Source organism: Pempheris klunzingeri, chromosome 16 (assembly GCF_042242105.1).
Source record: "Pempheris klunzingeri isolate RE-2024b chromosome 16, fPemKlu1.hap1, whole genome shotgun sequence".
NCBI lineage: Eukaryota > Metazoa > Chordata > Actinopteri > Acropomatiformes > Pempheridae > Pempheris > Pempheris klunzingeri.
This window is the reverse complement of record NC_092027.1, coordinates 6,002,613-6,024,099: the sequence shown is the minus strand read 5'-3', so window position 1 is coordinate 6,024,099 and position 21,487 is coordinate 6,002,613. Positions and strand designations below refer to the sequence as shown.

At 41.1% G+C, this 21,487-nt stretch overlaps 1 protein-coding gene across 2 annotated transcripts; it reads left to right on the top strand.

Annotated features, from left to right (window-relative positions):
• Nucleotides 1-9: 9 nt before the first annotated feature.
• Nucleotides 10-20,032, top strand: thrap3b (thyroid hormone receptor associated protein 3b). 2 transcript variants are annotated; one of them, XM_070846356.1, is made up of 11 exons: nt 10-44; nt 6,921-7,075; nt 11,023-11,820; nt 12,774-13,376; nt 14,273-14,439; nt 14,609-14,720; nt 14,830-14,905; nt 15,637-15,815; nt 16,740-16,971; nt 17,425-17,574; nt 18,327-20,032. In XM_070846356.1, exons 2-11 carry the CDS (start codon nt 6,954-6,956, stop codon nt 18,555-18,557), a joined length of 2,670 nt encoding a protein of 889 aa, XP_070702457.1. In that variant the 5' UTR covers nt 10-44; nt 6,921-6,953; the 3' UTR covers nt 18,558-20,032. The 2 variants fall into 2 exon arrangements, with proteins under 2 accessions (XP_070702457.1, XP_070702456.1); XM_070846355.1 differs by lacking the exon at nt 10-44 and adding an exon at nt 3,530-3,918.
• The last annotated feature ends 1,455 nt before the right edge of the window (nt 20,033-21,487 follow it).

Below are 21,487 nucleotides of genomic sequence, written 5' to 3'. Positions count from 1 at the left end.
AGACATCTTGCTCTTCTCTGCACTCTCACTCTCCACCCCGAAAGGTGAGTCTCCTTCTTTTTTCTCTCTGTCATGTTTTGCAGCTGTGCTTTTTTACGCCTTGGAAATATTTCAGTGCACTGCTGAGTTCTCACTTCGCTCTGAGAAAACAGAGTCTTTTGTGTCTTTTCTTCTACTATCCAAAATGAAGAAACCTCAATTATGGACGATCCTGATAACACAATGCAAGGAGAGGCATTAATAAAAAAAAAAAGAGAAACAACTTTTTGTACTTAGATTTCCTCCTGTATGAATGTTGTGTGAATGGGTGAATGAGGATGTCATGTAAAAGCGCTTTGAGTAGTTGAAATGACTAGAAAGGCGCACAAATACAGACCATTTACCATTTACTTTTTTTGTACTTTAAAGAAAAAACAGAAACGCTAAAACACTAAATATCACTAAATAAAAGATGATATTTTGGACCTTTTTCCGTACCATACTTTTGCATTAATTTAATGTTAGCTTGTTGCTTGTTTGCTCTATTTTTAATGGTGACACAAATGCTCCCCGGGCCTCATGTTGCAGTGAGTAAACACGCTACAATCCCTTTAATCATACTGACTTTATTTCACTTTCATGAGCTCACTGGTCAAAGCTGTCCTCTGACCCTTGGAATTCAAACCTCCAGTGAGACCATAAACAGCTTGTAACAGTGAGTGACAGACAAGGAGCCATGTGTGCGCTTTGTCGGGGTTAATTTTAACTTTGGCACGTCCAAGTGTCCAACACCTGTGCTGCAAAGGAAAATGACAGTGAATAGGAACTGTGTGCATACCTTCGTCGAAGGTCAACGAGGGGTGACGTGATCACGGCGTGCCATGTGAAGCTGTGAAAATTCAAACCAGGTCTTTTATGCACGCTGGACTGGATGTCATGTTACTGTCCTGCAGAGCGAAGGGCAGAAAGTTGGATTGAAGGCATCAGGAAAATAAGCAGCTCAAAAACAAAATGCTTCTCTTGATTCAGGATGAAACAGTTCAGGTGACCCAGTTTGCCACTTGCAGAGGAAAATATTGGAAAGATTGCACCAATTAAAAGAAGGAAAAGAATACAAGGAGACAAGAATATTATTAAAAATAAGGAAAAATACAAAGAACATGTAAATCACACATTAAAGGTCAATGATTCTGGAGACAGATTATTGATATTTAGCTAGTTAGAAAGCTATTTAGAGAAAGTGCTCTAAAGAGAAAATACTTTTTGGGCCGCAGTGGTTTTTTCATAGCAAAACCACAAATGGCCACTGGGAAAAACTGGAAGCAAGGCTGAGCAGCGGTCTGATATCCAGTTCTTATGGTCTGATATCCAGTTCTTATGGTCTGATATCCAGTTCTTATAGTACATCCACAGGCTCGGTCCAAGTTCCCTTTCACAGAACCAGGCTTGTGTACGACCGCCGGATCACCGGCACACACAGAACAGAGCGGACAGCTAGACAACAGTGAGGAGATGTTCCCTGAATTTGATTTTTAAAAAAGTGTATTGGATTAGAATCGCCGACTGCTCCTTTAAGTAAAATAGGAAATACAAGTATATACAATATATCTAAATATCTCCGCAGTCTTTAGGCATTTAGGCAAATATTGTGACATTGAATACTGCCAGCACACATAAACAACTGTACTTGTACGTGACTGTGGGACAGAGAGTATGACATTATCACACAGTATTGCCTTGAGACTACATTATACTTATTCTTCTATGTATCAATATGTATTATTGGTCTTTTTGCTGAAGCCTTTTGTGCACTGACATATCGTTTAGCACATCTGGGTGAAAAATCTGCCCACAAAAGAGATTAAAAGACACAGTTTCCCTAAAGAATGAAGTAAGGTGACATGAGTTGTTGAGGATTAATTTCCTCCTCGCTGGGATTTAAAAGCTCTCTGAGGTGCGCAGGCGGTTCACTTCCCAACAAGAGGATTCATTTTGCTTGTAGTATGAAGTGAACTGACTTTATTGTCTTCATGTTGTTTAAAAACATCTCAAAGAATAAAACACATTCTCTAGCTTTAAATAGACACTGGCACACCATTTATTACTGATCTCCTCAAGGGAAAACACCATCAGGCTGCAGATTTTTACTACTCTAACATGAAAGAAGTCTTTGTGATGGGTCTCCCACATCTCCAACAGAGAGCATGTCAGCGAGATGAGACGGAATATAACTTTAGTAACCAACTAAGTGGCCAAGTGGCCCCTGAGTGATGCTCAGGATGGAATCTGTGTCTGCGATAGGAGGCGTTATGAGGCTTTTAGTCTGATAAAAATAGTGCACGTTGCTACAAACAGCACAGGCCACGACCGACAACGACTTCAGCTTCAAGACAGCTGAGTGTTTCACTAGAAAGAAACAACATCGCTAAAGCTGTGAGATGTTAGGAGATTGTAAACAGCTGTTGTTGAAAGGTCTAATTTTATTTTAATGATGTAATTAAGCCAAAAAGAATAATCAGTGTGAGGGGATCCTGAGCTACATGCTGTATGCAAACAAACCACATTAATCAACATTTGTGCAAAGGTTTCACTGACTGATGTTCTAAAAAACATTTCTAATAGTCTAACAAAAGAGATACTAAAAATGCACTCTGGGTTTACAAGTTATCAATATACAGACATAAAGAAAGCCTCCTTAAATACAAATGTAGTAAGGCTGCAACTAAGCACTATTTTCTTTGCAGATTAATCTGTTGATTATTATTTTTTTGATTAACTGATTATTTGTTTGGTCTATAAAATGGTGATAATGTCAGTGTTTCCCAAAAGCTCAAGATTACATCTGCAAATGTTTTTTTCAGTCTGCAACCCGAAGATATTTAGCTCACTCATAAAGGAGGAAAGAAACCAGAAAATATTCACATTTTAGATGCTGGAATCGGAGGATTTTGACTTTTTCTTTAGAAAGATTAATAGCTTATCAAAACGGTTATGTTGCAGCTCTGAAATGTAGATTTCCGCACAGCAACAAATAAAACAACAGGTGCCATTGAGTGATTTATTTAGATTTTTGGGAAACAAGATGTCTGAGATGTCTGCTGGCAGGTTTACTGGGTTTGTTTGGAAGTGTGAGAATATATGACACCAATATTAAGACAGGTCATGCTTTATTACTGGATCTCCAGGAAGGAGATCTGGTGAAAAGACTCATTTTACATCAAGCCTTACACAAAATAAGGAACCCATCAATGAAAAGCTGGGATGTGAGTTATATTTCTTTAAAAAACAGAGCTGCTGTGTAATGTTTAATTTGGGCCCTGCAGCTCATTTCTGCCCCCGGGCCCCCAGAAGGAGTAATCCAGCTACGTGCCTGCGCCACAGGTGGCACACAGCGCCAGATAATGAGCCCTACTACATTTTCACCCTCACACACACACACACACACACACACACACACACACACAGGGGAAATCTGACCCTTCCTGCCCCCCTCGGGGCATTTACGCTTAGTCACGCAAAATCTCGCGAGATTTTAGCGTTAGCGAGCGTACACAGCTAGCATCGTGAGCTAATTTTGCCTGTCGGTCGTTAGCTGCTGTTTAATGTCTATGCAGCCAGATACACACATTTAGCACAGTTGACAAACACACGGAGACACTCCCGGATATATCTAATGGGGAGTGACACAGCGATAGGAGCCCCTGGTCTCTTCTGAAGGCGCAGAAACTGTTGCTAGCCGTGCTGCTAACTGTGCTGCTAGCTAGCTAGCTAGTTTGCTAACATCCGTTCACAGTCGCTCCGTAACGTTACGGTGAAACCAGGAAGGGGAGCAGGGACCAGACCACATCGGGCAGCTTGGCCTCAAAACGTCGCCCTACTTCGGCAAACACTTATTCACAGAATCCGAACCTCGTCCAGGCTTGTGAAAACGGGGAACAGGTAATTGCAACTTAATTTCGTTTTGTAGCTTGAAGTTAGCAACTGGTTTGCTAGCGGAGAAATATTGAGTAACGTTAGGTATGTCGTTAACGTGCTTTCAGGAGCATTATCGATACCCTGAATCAGTTTCACTGGACTTTGGTATTGGCTGTAGTGTCGTGTGTCCCCGCAGCTGCACGTCTAACAAAACTAACTACACATTTTCGACATTATTTTGTCCATAGTTTGCTGCAAACGTGTAACCCAGTGGCACCTGTTCTCTACGGTATATACATAATATAATGTTGCTTTAAATTATAGTTATAAACGATATTTACTGAATAAACAGCCAAATTGACCGGACTGAACGTTAAATCCAGTGTTTCCTCTGATGGTGAAAAGTTTTCGCTCTTACATGCTTGGCAATTTATTGGTCCAGATAGAGATATGCCTGTTAATTATATTTAGGAGTGATTTAAAGAGTAATGCATGTGCATTAGGTATATTATACAGTCCAATATAATCAAATAGGCATCAAGATCTTAATACTACTTTATAATCCCCTTATAGAGGTTGATCCTAACTTTAAGTAATTACATCATAATCAAACCAGTCAGATTAGATTTGATTTCAGATATTTGCCTCCACAGTTTTAATGTGCTGATCACTGATACACACTTACACATTTAAAAATCAACCCACACAACCAGACTGGCAACATTTCAGTATAACCAGAACCAATTCTACATCAGAGCACACAAGCTGGAGAAACAAGTAGAAAAGTATTACAGAGGCATATTTACATTTCACTGCATGGGAACCTTGTGTTGTATTAGACTTTTGCAGGGCGTGTGGTTGTCCAGACTGCCTCCTGTTCTGTCATTGACACTGTGCAGAGATGAAATGGGGGAAACTTTCCTTTATTCATGCTCACGTTCACTTTCTGTTTCAGATGGAGTGCCAGGCTTTGGTAACACACAGTAGATAATGTGGTGAAAGTCACTCATGCACCTCCCTTTGATTATTATTCAGGGCATACATGAAGTCTGCAGGGTCTTTTTCAGAGAAGAGCAGAATTAGAGATGATGCTATGAATACAAACTCTGGAAAACACCCAGTTGTTAACCATAAGGCTTATTATAAGGTCTCTCTATATCCGTTTATAGGATGCTACCTTACTGTGCACAGCTCTACATTTTAAACTCTCCCAGTAAAAGCTGGTCAGCCATATGACTCATAATGTTACCTAACAAAGAGGGGGGCAGAGACATGCTTTTTTATTACTTAATTAACTGTATTTTATGTTTGAGGTACAGCAGAAGACCTCCGAGGGCCTTTTGAACCCCAGGATGGACTAGGTGGTCAAAAATGAGGTCTGCGTTAGGGTTGGGGAAACTTGCAGCAACCATTGTTTGGCACATAGCAACCGCTGTCCCTTCAAACATAAAAGAAAGCAGGAGTCAACAACATTTGGTGAAAAGCCTGTGTTGTGCATTTCAGAGGGGTCTCAAAGGGAGTGCCTCAGACTTCAGTTTGACGTCACCAGGACAGTGGATGCATCCTTGTCAACATTAAGATCCTGGTTCATGTCCCTGTTGTAATAAAAGCACTCTCCTCGCCCTGCTGCATTAAAGCGAGACTTTGTAAGAGACTCTGATACTGTGATCTCCATTTCCCAGAGGAGATGCATGAAGAGAAAAAATAGTGGCATTTTGGTAAATGGGTAGCAACATAGACAAATGCTGTTAAGTTTTATTTTGTAAAATTGTAAAACTCTCTAAAACAAATACTTTTAGTTTTTATATTCTTCCCCTTGGCAGAAACTAGGATATAGATAAAGAATATATTTTTACTTGTCCTGAAGATTAGATGGGAGAAGTCATACACTCTCTAGTGACCTCTTAAACCATTTTATCTCTTCAGAGATTGTTGTTTTCAGTCAGTGCTGATTAACCAGTTATCTTGGTGGTCAAGGTCACTTCACCGCAGCACTGTTTGTTTTTACTCAGAGTTACTTTTTGTCTAAATAATTGAAAGAGTGATGTGAAGCAGCAGTGTCACAGTAAGCTTAATGGAAGATATCCAGTGGTGGATACTTTTTGGTGGTTACAGTTTTAAAACAACAAATCGTACCTGCACAATGTGTGATTTGTCTGGTTCGGCCTCCTTTATTCTTAATGTAGTGTCTCTCTTAACCTCCTCAAAATTTCTTGTCAGCCGTTGTAGTCGGATCAAAAGTAGTTGTTACGATTGCTACCAATTATTATTGTCTTGATAATTTTGGGAACTAAACATAGCACAAAAAGTAAGGAAATTTGTGTGTTGTAACAATGCTTCTTAGCAATAAATCTTATACTGTTGGAAACCCTGTTTATTTCCCTTTTAAATGGTGCCACGTTTGTAAGGAACATGCATTTGTGGGATGAGCAGCAGGGCTGAGTTTGTGGGTTGTGCACATGAAAAATGTGCACGTCGGATGTATTTTGCTGTAAAGGTGACACATTCCTCAGGATCTGGTCCTGTGTTGTTGCTTGTATCCTGTTGTTAAAATGGTTATTTCTTTTGATAGCTGCACTATTCAGATGGAGTTGTGTCTGACGTTGAGACAGCCTTCACTCCTCTTCAGCAACAGCTTTCAAATGTTGCTGCACAGAAGTTCAACCTGTCTCACGCTGCTGTGCTGCCGGCGCGTGTTTACATGCTGCTCCAGCTGTCTGCTACAGTTGTAAAGCTAACCTGTCGGCCACTGTCTGGTCGCTGCTTTTGTTTTGATTTACGTTTCTCTGACAGCTCATGGTCATGTGGGGCTTTAGGGGGCTGTTGGTGGGAGGGTTTTGATGATTGGCAACAAGGTGTCATGTACACTGTCCAGCTCCAGCCTGTCAGCAGGTCTGGCGACATGCAACTCTAGAATATGTATATGTATAATATATTTTCTTCTCAAGAACATAAAAATATTGGCATTTACAGAACCTCTTAATCATCAGTAAAACTAATTCACTTTTTCTTGTTATGGTTTTAAGGAAAAGAGTGTTTATACTGGCCTAAGTGCAAAGATGTCAAAGGCTCCAGATTCTCCAGCTCGGTCCCGCTCAAGATCGAGGTCCAGATCCAGATCTTACTCCAGATCTCACTCTAAAAGCCGCTCCCGCTCAAGATCCAGAAAACGTCGCTACAGGTAAATCCAGTGACACGAGCTGTCTTTACCTTTTGTGTGTGTGTGGAGAATATAGTCACCAGAGAATGTTGTATGGATTTTTAGTTACCATTGTATTTTTAGAGTGAACTTTATAATTGATAATAATAAAGTTTTTTTCTGTTCTTTTAATGTGCACTACAGCTTTTAGTTGTGCTAGTCATGTTATTACCAGTGTGACTAAGGATTTTTGTTAATTTATAAACATTTAACCATATAAGTGGTTCAAAATAGGAGAGCAAATCTTGCAATGCATGGTATTAATTTGGCTAAGGTATTGCCTATTATTCAAAGCCTTTCACTTGCAGCACCGGTGGCGGTTTAGTCTCTGCTTTAACAGCCTATTTTTTTCTGCATAAATTTATATTATAATTGTAGTCTGTCTTCATAGATTTTATGAAATACCAGCTGTGGTTAAAATGACACCAACAAACTGAGTACACTGGTATGCTAATGTCTGTTGTGGTACAACACAAAGCAACAAGGAAATGAGCATCTCAAGTTTCAGTTGTGTGTTCACTCCCTGCTTGCTTTGTCATGGCAGCCATTTCACTTCAGTGCTAAAGCCCTCCTGTGAAGGCCCATTGACTTCCCCTTAAGTACAGTTACTGCACCCATATAATGTCTTGAAATCAGTTTTATGAAAGACTGACTTTAAGAATAGATAAAATAGAAATTGAAAATGAAATCTCTGGTGTGTGCAAATAAAAAATAAATACATTTGTATAAACTCTTTTGTGGCTCCTGAAGGAGTGGCGTTAAATTGCTGATAGTTGCTGATAGATTGCCTCAGTTGATGTCACTTGAGTCAACATCAGACTTCAAATTTTGGGAAATAAAATTGTAGGTGTGAAGTTGGAAACCGTCCCTCATCCCCGCTCGAGGCTACGTTAGCTGCTGCTAATATAACACACCTGAAAGCCAGACCAAACTGTCATTTGGATCGTGTGTAATATAGGAGCCACATTTTGACAAGAACAAAGAATGCATGGAATTAAAAAAAGATTTCTTATTCTGTTAATTTCAAAAGAAATACAATTAATAAATGATTCTGGATGAAATAACGAATTAGACTGTAGCCTGTTGTTAGTTCCTGTTACCTACTCTACCCTGCTCATTCTAGGTTACCTCTCAATTTGCATGAATGTTTTCCTGTGTAGGCTGATAAAGCCTCAGGCGATGTGCATCAGCTCACCTTCTTTCTTTTTAGGAACCTCTAGTCATCTTTTGTATTTGTGGGGTTCCTGCAGTCATTAAAACCCTGGAAAGGCCATGGAATATGAAAACGTTATTTCCAGGCCTGGAAAAATACTTTACAATCAAATCTAAAGTTTCAGAAAAGTCATGAAAATTGGTTCATGTTTTTGCAACAAAATATTTTTATTTTGGCCATGAGCATACATTTGAGTTAGATAGTCCAGGTCTGATTGTTAGCTCTCTGGAATAAGTAAAAAAAAATTTAAAAAACTCACTATATATCATTTATACACTAAAACTTCACAAAATGTTTGGTCATTAAATTTGGAAACATGGAAATAGCCTGAATGTGTAGGAACCCACCCAATACAACATTTATTTTTTACTGTGATGTTTTTCCCGTATTAAAATGAGGGAGTGTTTACCAGACTGGCTGCCTCGTTGTTGTTGGTCCATATTTGCATTTGAAGCTCAGAGGTCGAGCACTTTCAGACACTGAGTTGTTGGAGTGGAGTTTTTCCCTCTAGGGCATTGCTACACTGCATGTCAATGATTATCAAAGGGAAAGGCGTAGAGAGCAAGTACTCTTGGTCTCACTGCATCTCCCTCCCCCTTTCCTGCCTCCTCCCTCTGTGGATTAGAGCAGGTTGTGTCCTGGATGCACCCTCTATCCCAACATATATACACTAAGGCGACACAGGCTGTCCTGCTAGTGGGAGCACACTGTATTTTACTTGTACTGCTGCACAGTCCAGGACTGCTCTATCCCGATGAAAAAGTGCGAGGGGTAAGCAAAGAAATTACTCTGAATTTACAGGCTGCTTTACGTTTCTCTGCAGTACAAAGATTGTGTTTTGAAGCAGGTTAGTGTGCTGGAAATTACTTTCTTTTATAAGTGAGGCCACAGTTTCTGTGTTTTCCTTTGCTATGTGTCATCAACTCTTGTTTCTGCAAATTGAAGTTATAAGATAAGAGACTTTAGTTATCCCTCAAAGGGGAAATGCACTTGTTACACTAACAGAGGGGACAGAAAAGGTGCGGAAATAAAGTGTCAGTAACAGAATTAATGCAAATACAAGGGATTTAAATTTTTAAATTTCCCCATTGTGGGATAAATAAAGGAATATCTTATCTTATCTTATCTTTAACAAGTATATATTATTAGTCATATTTTTATATTTGCATTTATTTTTTATACATGTCATTATTTGAGTTAGTTAAGATATTTGTGACGTAGGTTTTTGTTTAGATTTACACTGTTGGAGTGAATGACAGAGCAGCTGTCGCAGACCATTTCACTGTCAGGATGAGCCAGCTGTGCTCAGTAGAAATGGGTCCCAGTTGTCGCTGAGCTTATATTGCCCCCTGTTGACTTGATTTACACCGAGGCAGGATCATAGTAGGACACAGTCTCCTGTCAGGGCTCCTCTGAACATATGATTTCAACCACGGTGACAACCAGCATCCTCTGGTCAGATAACAGAAGTTTTAGCCCTGAGCAGTGTCTTTATATGTGTATAATATAAAAAAGGGCTGCAACTAACAATCTTTTGTTTTTTGTTTCGCCTTTAACTTGAGATAATTGTTGTTGTAAAAGTTCTCAAGGCCCAAGTGACGTCTTCAAGTTACTTTACTATCTCACTGAAACATGACGAAGACGACCAACAAATATTCACATTTGAACATTTGAGTTTGACATTTTTGTACAAAAATGAAAAACAGTTAATTGGTAATTGTTGAATTTTTTTTTTTTTCAATAGACTGTTCACTTACACAGCTTTGATAACTAAGAAAATAGATAATGAATCTTCTGTTATTGGGCTTCTTCTAGTAAATCATCTATATCTGGAGTTTTGCTACAATAAACTAAAAATGGATGGTTTAGTTGAATGACATGTTTTGGTCTGATGTTCACAGACAGCTGATCTCTGTTTGTGGTGTTCGGTCAGTGTTTTTCCAGGGTTCTTGTGGTTTCACTGGTGCAGAGTTCCCCATTCGGCATGGGCCATGATTTTTGAAAATTTGAATCGTCATTAAGTTAAAAAAAATCAAATAGTTTATGCGACTATCTACTTGTTATAGAAATATGTTTTCCTTGTTTTTGCCGGCTCCTGGTAGTACGCCCCTCGGGAGCTGCAGCTGGATATGTGGTGTTGATATGAAGCCACATCTGTGTAAAAATTTGGACACAAACGGTCTGTGATTTTTAGTTTCTTATTCAGCCTGAGTCTCACTGCATCCCCTCGACATTGGCCGAGAGCAGCCTTGGGTACAAGCTGGGTTAGCCTAGCTCTTATTCCGGCTGTCCCTCCTCTCCATTCTCCTCCCGCTCATGGTCCGGGTCGTCTGCCTCGGTGGTGAGAAGATGCTGTTGGCTGAGATCAGCTCACAGTCAGCTTTAACACAAATACCTAATTCAAACATGTAATTCTGCCATAAGTAAAACGTGCAATAAAAGCGACAGATAATCGATTAAGAACAACAATGTAGAAAAGTTTGAATGAGCTACAACCATCTGGTGGCGTGGCAATATTCAAAGAATCTTTTACTAGTTCACAGTGATTATTGAATAGTATTCTTGCTTAAATGCACATCCCTGTTCCCCGCAGGAGAAGTAGTTTGCGGTTACAGTTACTGTTTGGATCTTGACTAGTAAGGTTGAAAATTGTGTTGGCACCACATGCTAAACCTACTAAACATTATTTTTTCCGTCCTTTCTCTCTTATTTCTAGGTCAGGTTCCAGGTCTCGCTCCCGCTCTCGTTCTCACTCTCCGTCCTACAGAAACTACCCTACCAGGGACTATCAGAACAACAGAGGTGGGTTCAGAGGCTACAACCGAGGCTACCGGAGGCCGTACCACTACCGCGGCAGAAACCGAGGTTATTACCAACGTGGCCATTACCAGAACAGAGGAGGAGGCGGCTATGGCTATAAGTCCAACTGGCAGGGTGGCGGTGGAGGCTGGCACGATCGCCACCATGACCAGGACCACCACTCACACAGTCCCAGGAGGGGGCGCTCACGCTCACGCACACCCAAGAAGCGCTCAGGCAGCAGGAGCCGCTCCCGCTACTCTGACCGCTCGTCTTCGGGGAGATCTCGACGCTCCAGGCACTCCAGCTACTCCTCGCGGTCCCGCTCGTCGTCACCACGTCACCGCAGCAACAAAGGCAAGCCAGGCTCCAAGGATGCCAAGGACAAGCTGGCTGAAAGTCAGGCAGAGAAATCGGGTCAGGCAGCAGACGGCAGCGCCATCGAGAAGGCATCTGGAGGTAAATGGATTGACTATGACGCCAGCCCTAAACGAACCAGCCCAGACTCTAAGAAGGATGATGCTTCCAATGATGCTGAGGGCAAAGGGCCAGGGACCAGCGGTCCTCTGTGGAAAACCATCGGCAGCGCATCGTCTCCTCAAACAAAAAGCCCCACAAAGTCGGGACAAAGTGGCTCCTTTGGCGGCTTTGGATTCTTCTCAAAGGAGGACCCCAAAGCTGGAGATAAGACTGTGATCTCTGCTGCCTTCAAAAAGTATGTCCATTACTATTTTTAAAGGTTATTTTGTTGTAATTATAATGTTTTATTTTTAATTTTCCTAACAAATTATGAACGTTATTTTTCTTTCAAACATGTTTAGCCTTTTTCAAAGATCCTTGGAAGAATACAGGTTAAAAAGGAATACATAGGACTCCTGATTTTAAGTGCATTGAAAATGTAGCCGGCTGTTGTCCTTTTCTGTGCACTGAGGTGTTTACGTGAGTATAATTACCACATTGTGAGTCCTGGTCTGTACTGTTTGCATTAGAGATGGGCATTTTATTTATCATTATTATATTGTTATATTTATTCATTGTTTTAATTTTTCTTTTACAAAATGATAAAGGTAGGAAATTAAAACCAGAACAAGTACAAGTTCAGTGCAGAATCTTAAAGTTCTTAAAGTTTAAGTGTGATTTGACTGAGAATCTGAGCCAAAGAAGACCCCGCTGCCATTGACCAACCAAACTTTTTAGATGAATTAGCTGGAAATGTGCCCAACGCTGCCAACATGTGATCGTCAGTCCAGTTACTCCAGGTTTTCCTTACATATTAGCCCAGTTAAAACTAAGTTGCATTGTTAGTTCTTATTTAAAGTGGACGTATTATGCACCTTTTCAAGTTCATATTACCATTCTGGTGCTCTGCTTGGGGTTTACTTGCTTGCCAGTTTGGTGCAGAGGAGGAATAAAGATTAGATCTACAGACAGCAGGACAACAGGCTAATAATTCAATAAATAACATTAGAAATACAGTCTCTACTGTCTGTTTTAAGCATGCCCATCCCTGGTGTGTATTCCATTGTTCATTTTCAGTTTGTGAGAATTTGTCGTACTTGTGTAGTCGTGTTTTTCCCTCTTGCATCGTATATCTCAGTCTGAAGTAAGCACATTAGCCGCATACCTGGCGTTGCAGCTACTAAAGCTCAGTTTGGTTCTCTGTTTCAGGTTCTTGGCTGAGAATGATACCAAAAAGCAGGCCGCTGAAAAGGAGAACGGTCGTGATAAGGAGCAGAGCACCACAGACAGAGAACTAGAGAAAGGAGAACTTTTCAACATCTCATCCACCTCATTCAGCGACTCCAAGGAAGACAAGACCATGCCCTTCTTTGATGCTGGAGAAGAGGAGTTCCTCAAGTCTCACGTGCTGAAAGAGAGGGACATCGAGGGGGATGGCGAGGCCAAACCCACCCTCACAGCTCGGGACATTTTCGGGAAATGGGGGGATGAGCCAACAAGCTATTCAATGTCCTACCCGTCAGTGAAAGAGAAAAGCCGGAGAGACGCTGAAGACGCAGAGCCCATAGATCACATGGAGGAGGAGCTGTACCGAAGCCGCAAGCACAACACGAAGAAAGAGGAGAAGTCCAAGAAGAAAGAGAAGAAAGAAAAGTCCAGAAGGAGTCCGTCCCCTCCCGCAACTTCCAGAGAGAAGGAGCGGCCGCTGTTCCCTGGAGCTTACCCTCTTCGTGTGGAGTCGCCTGTACGACGCCTGTCTGCATCAAGGGAGGAGTTTGAACACAAAATCGGTTCTTTAGATGAAATGCCCAGGTATGTGTAGTGACATCCATTCATAAACCTTACACTGCTGTGCCGCTGTATTGGCCCGAATACAAGACGATGAAAGATCAAAATAATTTCAGCTAAGAGATCTTCATACTAACCGCCTTTTCTCTGATACAAGCAGATTTGTGGAGCTCGTCTTTTCAGTCCCACACTCGCACAGACTGCTGTCAGTTTCTGCGAAACAATAGGAAGTGATTTTCTCAGTCTGAGTCTGAGTCCCTGGTAATTGTCCATTTCTGCAGTGAAGACATTGATAAACACGTTTGACTCATTTTCACACGTCAGAGAAAAATAAAAAAACAAGTCACACCACCATTGGAAACTCACACTCACCACAAAAATACTTGAAGAGACCACAATCAACTCATAATGCAACTCTCTTCTGTAGTCAAGCTTCCATCCAAATATTGCATGAATGTTTTAAATGAATTTCCAGAAAATCTGCAAAAGAGAATGTGAAGTAATACCCGTTTGTATTCACTACTGAGTTTACCGCACAACCTTGTCAAAAACATGATGGAAATATGGCAGCTATGTTTACTTCATGTATTCAATCTGATGTTTTCATCTCTTCAGTGGGGTTTGTGAATGCACATGTTTCATATACGTCATGATTTATTCACTTTTCCACCTCAGACAGGTGTAAAAACACTTTTGTGATATTTAAACTTTTCCAACTTTCTAATCAGGTGTGTGTTACAGACCGGTTGTTCTGTTATCTATGAACTCTACTCAAAAAGAGTATCTGACGACTTGAATACTCAATAATATTCCTTGATTATAACATCGTCCTTTATTTGGGCCAATATAGTAGATATTTTTGCTTAAAAGCCTTTTTGTACTACTTTAATCAATGTTCCTCACTTCTTCTGCTCTCCCAGCTCGTCCCTCTCTAAAGAGCGCCTCATGCCCCGAGAGCTGCTCAATCCCACTAAGAAAGATCCGGAGTTTCGTTCCATTTTCCAGCACATTCAGTCCACTCAGCTCCGCCGCAGTCCCTCTGAGCTGTTTGCTCAGCACATAGTCTCAATTGTGCACTATATCAAAGGTAGAGTATGATCTGTGTAGGTCTTGTCCACTCTCTATAGACTCCAGGTAGCGAGACAGCAGGAGTTCGCACTGGTGACGAGACCCACTGGGCATTTCTTCACTTGAATACGTTGTGTGTATGGTGCTCCTGTATGTGGAATAATAGTGTTTTGTGCTTTTATTTGCAGCTCAACACTTCCACTCCTCAGACATGACTCTAAGTGAGCGGTTTGCCATGTACCAAAGAAAAGCAGCAGAGGTAGAAATGATGAAGCCAAGGAAGAGCCCAGAAATCCACAGGTACCCTCGACGTCTAATCATCTGATCAGAAGTTATTTCCTCAGCAAAGCATTTCCATCTCTGTACAATCACTGCCTGCTGACACCGGGGCTTTTTCCTCACCTCTTAGGAGAATCGATGTTTCCCCCAGTGCCTTTAAGAGGCACTCTCACCTGTTTGAGGATATGGAGGAGACGAGCTACAAGGTGACCAGCCCTTTTGAAATTTGACGTATTTGGAACAAGCAAATTTGAGACGATCCAAAGCAGCAGTGTTCAGCTTTGTGCTTTTCTTTCAAAGGATGCATATTTCTAAATCAAAAGAGCCCAATTGTGTTTTGTAAGTGCCAAGCAAGCCCCCCAGCCTATGAGATATGGTTATTGATTGGGTATGTACGAACCCAAGCAAAGGCTAAAAGGAAGTGAATTAAGATCCTGAGTCCAAGCCTCTCAAGGGACGCTTATCAGTGCCTTTACCTTGTAAGTATTTTTCCTAAAAAGAAAATCAAGCCACAAAAAACTGTGAAATTCAGTTTATTTTAATGAGCTACATGCATGCTGCTGGTTTCCACAAACACTTTTAATATTGAATTGTTAAGTCGTTTCTAAGAAATAAGAATTCTGTATTATAATTGATTTGCTACACATAGTTTTTACTGCATTTTTACTACATTACCCATCATAGTAATATTATGTAATGTAATAATTGTCAGTATTCACATTTTGCCTTAACCACTAGAGGGAACTATGCTTATATATGTTGTGCTTATGTATTTGTATATGTGGATTTGCACATGTTGTCACGCTTTTTACTTGTCACCAGTTTAGCATTTTTGACTCTATGGGAATATGATGTGCGCTTGATTGCTTCATTCAAAAATTGCCAGTCATTACTGAAAACAGCTGCTGAGATGGCTGACAGATGCATATCTCTCCAGGATTCAAGTCAAAAGTTCAAAGGCGACGTGATGGACCTTCGCCTGGATATTGAAAGGCGTAAGAGGTTTGGGAAGGAGCGCGACTTCAAGCGTGAAGGGGGCAGGAGCCCAGGAGGCTCTCGAGGGCCGAGCAGAGAGAGGTCCTCTGAGAAATCTGGGAAACACCACAAGAAATCCAAGTATGTTTAGTCTGTCTTCACTTGAGAAATAGGGGATTTTTTTATTGAATGTTTGGAGGAGTGGTTGCTGCTGTTAGAGGGGACATGCTGCCACGATGGAGGACTGACATTCTGACATTACCACCTATTCATCTCCACTTCTTTTCACCTTTCAAGTATCATTTAAACATTCTACTGCTGCTTGATGATCAATGATGAAGACATTTCATTTCCTGCACACCTTCAAAATTAACAGTTAATATGAGACAGCAGCAGGAAACGTTTAACCAGCACGAGCAGCCACTTGAGATAGAAAATTCAGCGACGATACGAGTGTTTTAGAGTGGACCAGAGAACAGCGAGGCTTCAAACGATCAAATTAAACTTGAGCCATTAATTTAGGAGTGCAGGTCAGTGCAGTTACCCACCTTTATGTTTAAAACATACAGTACTATGCATCTGTGGAAAGGCAGGTAGATTCTCCGCTTACAGGAGACACTTTCACCTAAAAGCGCCACTGCTTCCAAAATAAAGAAAGAAAAAAATAATCATAGATATTATTTCAGTTCTCAGGCACAGAGCAGTTTTAAATTCACACAATACTTGATTAAATATATTGTACACATTTCCTCCTGGACAAGATTTCACGCTCACACGCTAATCTCTGTTATTTTTCTCAATTTTCTTTTTGTGTTTGGTGGCTATTGTAAGATGCAGCAAACATCTCTCCTTGATAAGTGGGAAGAGTTGGGATGTCTCATTTATACAAAAATGTAGGGCAGATTGTTGTGAAGGAGGAAGAGGTGAAAACATCGGCCATGTCTCCTGTAACCATCGTAACCACTCATCAAACATTCCTGAGACTTCGATGTTTTTAGCTGTTAAATTCATGTTTATGCCTTTTCTGTGACACTCACATCCAACCTTTTACATTTGTGCTCATAGGAAGGGCAAGAAGAAGCGGGATCGCTCTCCATCCTCCTCTTCCTCCTCCTCCTCCCCATCCCCTTACCCCCCACCTTTCAGAGGTAAAGAGTACATGGGGGAGGGGATTGAGCACTCGGAGGAGGGCTACAGTCACTCCCGTTATCCTCCACGGGACTACGGCGGGCCCGCAGACAGAGGCCCCCGAGATTACGAGGGCCACAACACAGAGAGAGGCCGAGGCCGCGGATTTGTAAGTTCCTGTCTGAGCTTTGTTCATCTCTTCTGCTGCTGTTTGTTTTTCCTTTTACCGAGGTACTGACATCTCATCTTCTTGCGATTCTCTGTCCTAATGGCATCACAGTAGACTGCGCTTCTCTGCTCTGTTCCTTCCTCCTAATGCTAAGGAACATAATATGGATGGTGATGATAATGATGATGACAATCTATCATACATATTCCATGCACTACCTGATTTTTATGAAGGTAATGTAGCGCAAATCAGTGGAACTGCACCTCATCACTAAACAAATGCCTGATTTTCATCAGTATGGCTTTTATTTGTGTGTTGTGTCGTTCCCATCGTCCCCGGGTCGATTTTCGACTCTGACATGGACAAAGTTTATAAAACATTCTTCCATCCTTACTGTGGAAAACGTTTGTGCCTTGACTGCAAGTTTGAATCCACCTGTTGTTTTGTTTCCAGTTCCCCAGAGTGAGAGGGAGAGGTTGGAACAGGGGAAATTATCCAGGCAACAACAGCAATGGAAACCCTGCTAATATGAATCCTCCGGTGCGTCCTCCGGAGGAGGAGTGGGACCCTGAATACACCCCCAAGAGCAGGAAGTATTACCTGGTAAGACTCCTTCAAGGCCTTAATACACAGTCCCTGACAACATTTTAAACAGTATTAATAAAATATTAAACACTAAGATGACTAATAGCTGAGTTTCATGTTGCTGCTTCAGTTTTACTGTTTCTGCTGTCATGACTTACTGGGACACTTTAATAGAAAAGAGTTATTATTCATGTTGTCAGCAACACGTTCTTTTCATCTTCTACGACGTGTCAATATGTCTGCTGTGAGAATAATGAATCAACCGATCAGCTTTTGGCAACATTTGCATCAAAAATGTGACGACAGTCATGGTGGTGTTTGCTCACGTCGCCGGCACAGACGGCATCAAACCACAGGGTCGCACGTGTGATGACGCAGATTAGTCTTTTAGGATTTAACTCTCAATAAATGACACCAAAGAATGTTGTTTTCTCCCTCATGAACTGAATGGAATGACTTCTTAGATAATCACGCCTCCGTTGTTGTTTTTGAAAGAACAGTTTCTTCTCGCTGTCGTCACACCGAAACCAGCAGAGCAAAAACACTCAGTCCAGGACCAACTTAAACCTTAAAGGTAGAACGAGCATTGGACTGGATGCTTACGATCTGGCACCTGGTGTCATTTCCACACTCCTCTAGTGGGTCATAAGTGATGAGGGATTATTTTTGTAGGAATCTAAACCTTTTTCTTCTTTGGTCCACAGTTTTGTTGTTTTCAGAATTTTCTTGTCGTGATCTTGAGCTTTAACGTTCTCCGTGTCCCCCTCCAGCATGATGATCGTGACGGCGAGAAAACCTGGATAGACAACCGCGGGAGAGGACGGGGCTCCTTTCCGACTCGCCGTGGACGCTTCATCTACCGGAAAGGGGGGGGCAGCAGCCCGAAGTGGACCCACGACATGTTCCAGGGGGGGGAGGAGGGTGAGCTGGGAGACGACAACATGGAGGTGGAGCGTAAAGAAGGCAAGAACGCCGGAGACGCCTCCGCCACGAAGCAGTAGACGGCTCGGTCCTTCATCTCAATGGTTACCGCGGCGATGAAGGGCTGGTTATTCTCCTATTTTCCCTCCTCATCATCATTTAATGGTTAAAGTGAGTTCAGTGAGTTTTAAGTCTTGTCAAAGTTAAACTGAAGAAAGAATCAACTTGAATGAAGAGCAGCACTCTGTTACTTTTGTATGTGAGGCTTCAGTCTAATTTTCTTTGTTTTATGTGACGACAAGTTTTGTTTTTGCAGCAACGACAAAATCGCATCTTTTTAAGGGAGAAATTACTGAGGCAACAAAAGTTCAAAGATGGATATTCTCAGAAAATACGAGAAAATAAGAAATTCATTTGTGCCTTAGAAAAGAATCATACTATTACGTAATCAGTTTGAAGGTACCGCCCTGGTTTGTCAGAGTAGGAAGGCGTTAGATGACGTCCGTGTCATTACCTGTTTTCTCTCAGTTTGTTCTTTTGGCGCTGTGTTAAATCTTTGATGTTACTGCATGAAACGTTTGATTCATACCTCGCTCCACGGGACCAATCAGCAGCGGGCTCAGGGCGCCTGATCGTCAGATTATCGGACGTGAAAGTCACTATCTGTCGAAGCCCTGAACGATTGGCGTTTGTCACCTTATACTGTCTGAGCTTTTTCATATAGTGCCACCTTCACCTGTACTTCTCAACGGGAAGCGAAGACATTTTTCAGTGTGTGTGCGTGAGTGTGCTGCGGTATATTCTCATCGATTGTTGGTTTTCAGTCAGGAAAAAAAAGTGCAAATTGTAAAGAAATGGAATAATCCTCGTCACATGTAGGTTTTCTGCCTCTCTCATATCAATTTAGGTGTTTGTTTAGATTTTTAAGAAGAAAAAAAAAGGATAGTTATTACAAAAGGCTAATACATGTATAGAATTATAAGACCTAAATTATTGTAATTTTAACATCTGGCAGAGGGGAAAATTAAAAAATAGTTTGTTTTCTTTGTTTTTAATACAACAGTTGCAGTTATCCTCTCAAAAAAAGACCTGCAGTTTAACTTCTGTCAGAGAAACCTTGAAGTTTGTGACGAGACATTTTGTCTGTGTGTATTTTTAAGGAGTCGACACAAACTAGAGGAACTGGTTTTGTGAATCTCACTGTGCTGCTTCGTCCCACCTTTGACTGTACATACTGCATGAACTCAACAGAACCGTAGGACTGTCATTTCTTCGTTTAATCTGAAGCTGAAAACTTTTTTACTGTTCTTGAGAGCTTTGAAGTTCCCGTCTTTTCATTCTCAATAGGTTTTTCTTTAATTCAGGGCGAATCTGTGCGTGTTTTGAGAGATCTACAAATGAACAGACTGTAGAGATGTTAGACGGCCCGCTGTGTTGTTTGTGATTTATCTCGTCGTTTGGGGTCTCGCACACCCCCACCGCAGTCTGTGTAAAAATAATAATAGTTTCTTAATGTCTTTTTTTCTTCTGACCTTATTAAACCCAAATATGTAAAAAAAAAAAAGTTTTGAAGTTTGTGACTTTTAGCTCGGCCTCAATCTGCACATTTCACAAAGGTAACAAAATACCAATGAAGCATTTCATGATTATTTCCTTTGTCGATTAATATTATAGTGACACATTTGGACTGTCAGTCCAAAACCTAAGATATTCAGTCTAATTTATGACAGAAAATAATCAAATCCTCATGTTTGAGGAATATTTGACATTTCTGAAAAAATACCTGAAATGAATCAGTTTATAACATTCGCTGATTAATTTTTTACTGATAACTTACAAGTGGAAACTATTTTGATAAAAATGTTCCCTGGTTACAGCCTCTCGACTGTGAGAACTTTGTTCTGTTTGATAGTGAGCTGATCATTTTTGCGTCTGCAGACAAAACCAGTAATTTGAAGACATGAACTTGGGCTCAATATATGTAACAGCTGTTCTTTGCTATTGACTTTTACCAACTATAACTAATGAATCAACATGCTGTTCCACCACGTAAGGAAATCCTTCACATGATATGTTAAATGGGCAGTGCATGAATAACTACTTATTGACTGAGCAGCTTTAAACAGCACTGTTAACATTTTCATCCATTGTGTTTAACCATTCTAAGCTATGCATGGCTCAGGGGATTTCCACCTTTTAATGCAAAAATATTAATTTATGAAGTAACAAGTAACTAAAGCTGCTTGAATAAATGTAGTGAAGTATAAAAAACCAGGTTCCTCTCATAGTTGCAGTGGAGCAGAAGTACAAGGTGGCATGAAAAGACTGAAAGTACAAATACAGTGAATTTTTATTTAAGTGCAGTACTTGAGTAAATGTTGGATACTTGGTTTCATCCAACTTTTGACTTTTAATGACCAAAATACAAACTATAAGATCTGAGTCAGGGGCAGCTTATATACGTCCAGATACACTAGTTCTCACGAGTATTGAAGTGGTAAAATAATGTTTTTTGAGCTGTTTAAGTGGAAACAGGATCTCACACAATCGTGAATAAGCGCCATCAGGTCATGAGTGTCTCATTTTGTCAGTAATGAGGGTGGTTTTCTCTCAATCCTACAACCATCTCCCACTTATAAGGTAACACTGGACACAAGAGCTCCAGTTGTAACATAATCGGCCTTTTCATAAACGGAGGAGGAAAATCCAGTCAACAGAAAATCGACTGTCTCGTGGGAGATCACTTGGATCCACTTGGGGAAGCACTGCATTGGTAATATCTACAGTACGGCCGAGGTAAATGGCTCTTTCATAGCCCCAAACAGGCACGCCTTCAGCAGAGAGAGCTGCTGGGGAGGGGGGGGTACTGGGAATTGTGGGAAAGGAAGCACGGGCTGAGCTGGGGTCAGTGACACAAACTGGGAAGAGACCAGAGGGCTTCTGGGAAGCTGACGTCTCTGCTGAGATCAGCCCACCATGAAACAGCCTCTGGGAGCAGTTTGACACAGAC